Here is a 6000-nt window from a genome sequence, read left to right as displayed (position 1 = left end):
GTAACCCTAGCTACTCAGGAGGCTGAGAGCTAAGGATCACCAGTTCAAAGCCAACTCAGGCAGGAAAGTCCGTGAGACTCTTTACTCCAATTACTACTAGAAAACTGGAAATGGCGCTGTAGTTTAAGGGGTAGGGTTGTAGCCTTGAGCTTAAGAGCTTAGGAACAGACCCCAGGCCCAGAGTTCAAGCCCCAGGAGCACAAAAAAAAAAAAAAAAAAAAAAAAAAGTTTTTCCAAGGACTCAAATATTTTAGAATATTTTAGGTCAAAATCAGAGCAGCTTTGATGGCACCAGAAGAATATCCCAGTCTTGACCATCATATAACATCTTTCTAGCAGCAAAAAACTTTTAAGAAGTTTAGGTTTTGTTAGTCTTAATTCCCTCTTCCCAATTTGTGGGTAAAAAGTTACCATTTTTAAGTCTATTTTCATGTTTTACATTATTGCTTACATTCTGTAAAATGTATAGTAACTGCTCTTAATAAGCTTGGCAATGTGTAACAATATTGAAGAACATGGATAATGTATCGCTGTATCACTTACTGTCACATGGGATTTTGTAAACAATCTTACTTGGTTTAAGAATGTGGCCTCAACACAGAAGTCTTTATTTTGTCCAAAACAGCACAGAAAAAACATCCCCAATAGTACATAAACCTCTAAGTATATAAAATATAGACTATACCCCACAGCTTTCCTTTACATGGTAGCAAGAGAAAGTATAGCTGATGGGGGTAAAGGGAAGTTAGGTTAGTCAGGCATTAACATTCAAAGACCAGGTAAACATCAACTTTAGTAGAAAAAGCAGTATTAAAGGAGTTCCTGTGCATCTGGGATTTACAGTCTTCATTCTGTAATCCTGGGCCATTCCATCCACGGCCTGATTCTTTTTAATCATGGTTCTTTGCCTTTGGAGTGGTACTACAAAGGGAATGCCTGTCAAATATTTTTTTTGCTATAAAAATCATAATCAAAATGACAAACGCTTTAAAAAAGTATGCTGGATTTCAGAACATTTAACTTAATAATTTTAAAGAAAGTTTTCTATTAATACGTCCAAAACAGTTCTTCTTTTTTTTTTTTTAACAACATCCTGCATATGGGAGTAAACATCTACGCAGGTAATGTATCAAATTTTGTGTGATAATTTTAAATCTCTAGAAGACCAACAACCATTTGATTTCTTTACCCACTAATCTGTTGTTAACTTACTTTTAACAACAGAACAAAAAACTTGTGTATGTTTTAAGTCAACTCATTCTCCTTAAGTCTAGTTTCTATTCTTTCAACATCATGTGGTGTACTTACAGAAGCAATTTCTCAGTTATGAAAAATAAAACATCAGTTGTAGGGCTTACAAAGTGAAAAGGGAAACTCTCTCCCAAACCCTTTCATATTTAAAAAAATTAAATTAAATTTAAATATACAAGACCAAGCACAGGCACTTTCCAAAAACCAAAACTGAAACCAAATTACAATTTACTCAATAGTTATAGATGACAGCTCTGATTTTGGGGGATCATCTCTGGAAGCCTCAGCACAAGCACTGGTCTTTGGTTGCCCTGGCACTTCTTCCTCTTTTCCTGCCAGCCCACCAAGAGACCCCAGAGGGAAAGTGCTTTCACAATTCTGGGTTGAAGAGACCTGTGAAATCACAGGCATCTGAACAGAGGAGTTGCTTTCAAAACTGTGTTCTCCAAGATCATACTGAACAAGGTTCTCTTCTTGCTCTTGGTTTAAGTAGTCCGGTACTAGGAAATCACTAGATAAGGGGCAAAGATGAAATACGGAGTTAATCTTCAAACCAGTACTAGATAAGCTACAATAAAAAGATGCTACTACCTATAAACAAGACTGGGACTTTTCATTTCATTAATTCTTATGAACTAAAACTCAGGAACTTGGGGCTTAAAAATGAACATCCCTCAATATGAGCCAAAGCTGTCTAACAGAACCCAAGTGCAGCAAGTCTCCCAACTAAGATTAATGACCATCAGGCACGGTGGCTTATGCCTGTAATCCTAGCTACTCAGGAGGCTGAGATCTAAGGATCACGGTTCAAAGCCAGCCCAGGCAGTTAACTACTAGAAAACCAGAAGTGGCAGTGTGGCTCAAGAGGTAGGGTGGTAGCCTTGAGCTGAAGAGCTTGGGACAGAGCCCAGGCCCCAGAGTCAAGCCCCAGAACCAACAAGATAAATTAATGATCCCTTTAAGTGAATGCTTGAATACTCTTTTCCTTATGCAGAGGAGAATACAAAACAAGTCTAAGTGGCATGTTCACTTAAGCAACAATCGTGTAACTTAAATGCTTAATTTTTTCATGGATTACACACTGAGTAAGAACACAATAAACCATCTCTATTACTATCTGGATATAAGTTAAGAAACTAAGTCTTTATACACAATGAGATTAAACATAAAGTAGAAAAATGAAGAAGATAAGTTGTGTCTATCTTGGTTCAGCTTTATGGACATAATTTGAAATCAATTTTAAAATCAATTGCTTGAATATTATGTTAGTATTCAAAAAGTGTTTAATTATTGTCTATAAGAAATATGAACAATAAAATATACTAAGATTTTAACAGTGGATATTTTCTGATTGATGACACCAGAAAAGTTTTCTAATTTCGTTCACTTTTTAAATATTTTCTCAATTTTCTATTGTAATTGTTTTTGGCTGTTCAAACAATGAACATTATGTGCTTTATTAAAAATCTTTACTACTGAACTAAAATAGGTCATTAGACTGGGACTTTCAATAACCAATATATTGGATATGGCTACTTTAATAGAATGACGTCAATACTAATTGAAAATTAAATTCTGCTCATCTGCAAGCAATTTTTCAAATGCCCTGTGATATTCACTTTTCTAAAATGTCCTCTGGAATTAAGGATAAACTCTGCATAGGAAAGATACAAGTATAGGAGTTGTTAACTACACATTATCTTAGTCCTATTAACAACTGCACTTAATATGGTTTAGTGATATGACAACCACACATTTAGAATTAGAAATTACTAAATGCCTGGTTTGATGGGAAAAACAAAATCTATATAGGAATAATTAGAAATTTATTGAAAAACAAGACCTCAAAAATAAATTACAATCTAAGGATTTAGGAAAAAAATACCATTTTATGAGAAACTAAGGATTTCTACAGAGATATAATTCTTACAAAGGATTAAAAAAATGCAAAAGAGGCCTTACACAGTATCTTGTTAAAGTTTCTAATTTATCTTTGGCTTATTCTAAATTTTACCTGCAAACTGACATGGCTCAATCAACAAGCTAGCAACAGAGTTAGTTAAAACTATCCCTGACAGTTTTGGGATAAACTATAAACCAGAAACTATTATAAACTATTCATGTTAATGGAGCTTTAAAACCCAAGGAAAAAACAATAGGAGAGACATTACTCTATCAATACAATTATATTCAAGTATCTTCCTTACTGGTAAGTAAATGTTCTTTTATATATGATTAAAAAAGGGGAAATGGTCAACAATTTATCATTCAGGGTTTAAATAAACTGATATCACTTAGATGCTGTATTTTCCCGTAAATGACTACAATTTAAAAAAATGCAAGAGGATGAGTAGTTTATTTCTGTAGGAATATATGTATATATCTTATATTTTTTGTGGGAAAGTATTATTAAAGATGTACAACTATGGGCTGGGAGTTTGGCCTAGAGGTAGTGCCTGCCTAGCATGCACGGTGACCCGGGTTTGATTCCTTGGCACCACATACATAGAAGAAAGCTGGAAGTGGTGCTGAGGCTCAAGTGGTGGAGCTCTAGCCTTGAGAAAGTCCAAGGAGAGTACTCAGGCCCTGAGCTCAAGCCCAGAACTCGGGGGAAAAAAAAAAAAAAAAAAAAGATGTGTAACTATGTACTTAGAGGAGAGCAAAACTGCAAAACTGTTTATTAGATCAGGAGATCAAAGTATGTATGTATAATAGTGGGAATTAAAAGTGAATGTCACTGATTAGCTGGCAACCAGATAAAAAAGAAAACCACAGCAGGCTGCCCTAAAAGCAGGAAGAGAGTTAGGAAAGCATTTTTCCTAGTTGGGTTTTCCTTGTGCACCTCACCTGCTCTGGAAGTAGTTTGCTAGCTCTGATGCTTCATGGTTCAGACTCCTCAGGTGCACGATTAAATTTCCAGAGTTGGTGAACATGGCGCCACATGTTTTGCACTCGTAAATCCGAGGCTTGCGGATAATGTGCCGGGAAACCCTCATATGGTGTTTATATTCCCCGAAGGAAGTGAAAGTGGCACTACATATCTGGCACCGGAAACAGCGTTTACCTTCATGCTTTAGGCGATGCATCTTTAGCGAGTAAGCCCTGGTGAACTTTTTCCCACAGCGGTCACACTGAAATGGTTTAATTCCTATGAAATAAAGCAAAGCAAAATTAACATTTGAATACTAAAAGGTTGTAACCTCCACACATTTTCTGAACTCCTATTTTACAATCAGTTAAAAACAAAAACTATCAGCTAATTGAACTCTAATCTCAGAAAATATGCAGAACACTTGAAAAGTCATTGATGCTTAAGATAAAAAGTAGGATGCGGGTAAAAAAGGGAGGATGGGAAAGGCAAACTAAGTAAGAAAGGTGGATTTATTTTTCTTTTCATTGCTTTTTTTGTTGGTCGTGGGGCTTGAACTCTGGACCTGGGCACTGTCCATGAGCTCTTCAGCTCAAGGCTACCAATCTATTCCTTGAGCCACAGTGCCACTTCTGGTTTTCTAGTGGTTAATTGGAGATAAGAGTCTCAGTCTTCAGTTCCCAGGCTGGCTTTCAACTGTGACCCTCAGATTTCAGCCTCCTGAGTAGCTAGGATTACAGGTGTGAGCCACCATGCCCGGCCATAAAACTGATTTTTGAATGTATTTCTAAACCATCTATTTTGCAGACTCTAGAACACATTTTTTCTTATTTTACTATTAAAATAGTAAAAATACGTTTTTTAAGGCAATATTGGGATTTGAATTCTGGGCTGTACTTATTAAGCAGGTGTTCTATTATTTGAGCCATTCTACCAGCCTTATTTTATTTAGACAGAACCCAAATCGCCATTAGAGAAATTTGTAATAAAAATATCATCTCAGGAAAAAAAAAAAAAAAAAGGAGAAGAGGGGCCGGGAGTTTAGCCTAGTGGTAGAGTGCTTGCCTCGCATGCATGAAGGCCTGGGTTTGATTCCTCGGTACCACATACATAGAAAAAAAAGCCAGAAATGGTGCTGTGGTTCAAGTGGTAGTGTTCTAGCCTCGAGAAAGCCCAAGGACAGTGCCCAGGCCTTGAAAAACAAAAAACTAAAAAAACAACAACAAAAAGAAGAAAATTTAGCATCTCTGTAATTATTATAATAGTATCTTCATATGGCAAACTAGCTTTGTGGTATTTATTATAATATTATTAGAAATAGGAGTTAGTGGTGCTGCAACTCCATTGGTAGGGCTCTAGCCTTGAGGAAAAGCCCAAGGACAGTGCTTAGACCCTGAGTTCAAGCCGCAGGATTGGCAAAAAAACAAAAAAAAAAACAAACTATAATATAAAAACTAAAAGGTGCTATTAACTCATTTCATCATAATCAGAGGGAACTGATGTTGGAATAGAAACTTTAAGGCCTATAAGGGAAAAGAAGTTACTAACATAGTATCAACATTTCTTACCCATCACAGGTAATACTTTGCTCAAAAGAATTGCCTTTTACAACCACTGAACTTGTTTCACTAAAATCTGATCTACACATTTACCTCAAAGTATTTTATACTAAAAAACTTAGCCCATGCCCCACCCCATAAAGCCCTACAAAAGTGACTAAGTATAGAGTTCAGAGAATGAGGACAGTAAAATCAAAATAATAAAACCTTAAATCATTTTTATATAATTTTACTATAATTAATAGAAGGGTTATATTATATTCACCAGATAGAAGGTGCATTACTTCACAAACATTGATACCCTTTCTCATGTTTTGGTTC

The 6000-nt window shown here is 35.8% G+C and overlaps 1 protein-coding gene across 3 annotated transcripts in view; it reads right to left on the bottom strand.

Moving 5' to 3' along the window:
- Positions 1-798: 798 nt before the first annotated feature.
- The window catches only part of Zbtb44 (zinc finger and BTB domain containing 44), a 45444-nt gene continuing 40242 nt past the window's right edge, over positions 799-6000 (bottom strand). For all 3 annotated transcript variants that reach the window (XM_090319738.1, XM_090319741.1, XM_090319739.1), the window contains 2 exons: positions 4099-4399; positions 799-1762 (listed from right to left, as the gene is read on the bottom strand). In XM_090319738.1, the coding sequence (XP_090175864.1) occupies positions 1480-1762; positions 4099-4399 (584 nt within the window). In that variant the 3' untranslated portion in view covers positions 799-1479. The remainder of the gene's footprint in view (positions 1763-4098; positions 4400-6000) is intronic.

Source organism: Megascapheus bottae, chromosome 27 (assembly GCF_031878675.1).
Source record: "Megascapheus bottae isolate mThoBot1 chromosome 27, mThoBot2.hap1, whole genome shotgun sequence".
NCBI classification, from domain to species: Eukaryota; Metazoa; Chordata; class Mammalia; order Rodentia; family Geomyidae; genus Megascapheus; species Megascapheus bottae.
The sequence above is the reverse complement of the archived record's forward strand: the minus strand, read 5'-3'. Positions and strand labels throughout refer to the sequence as shown.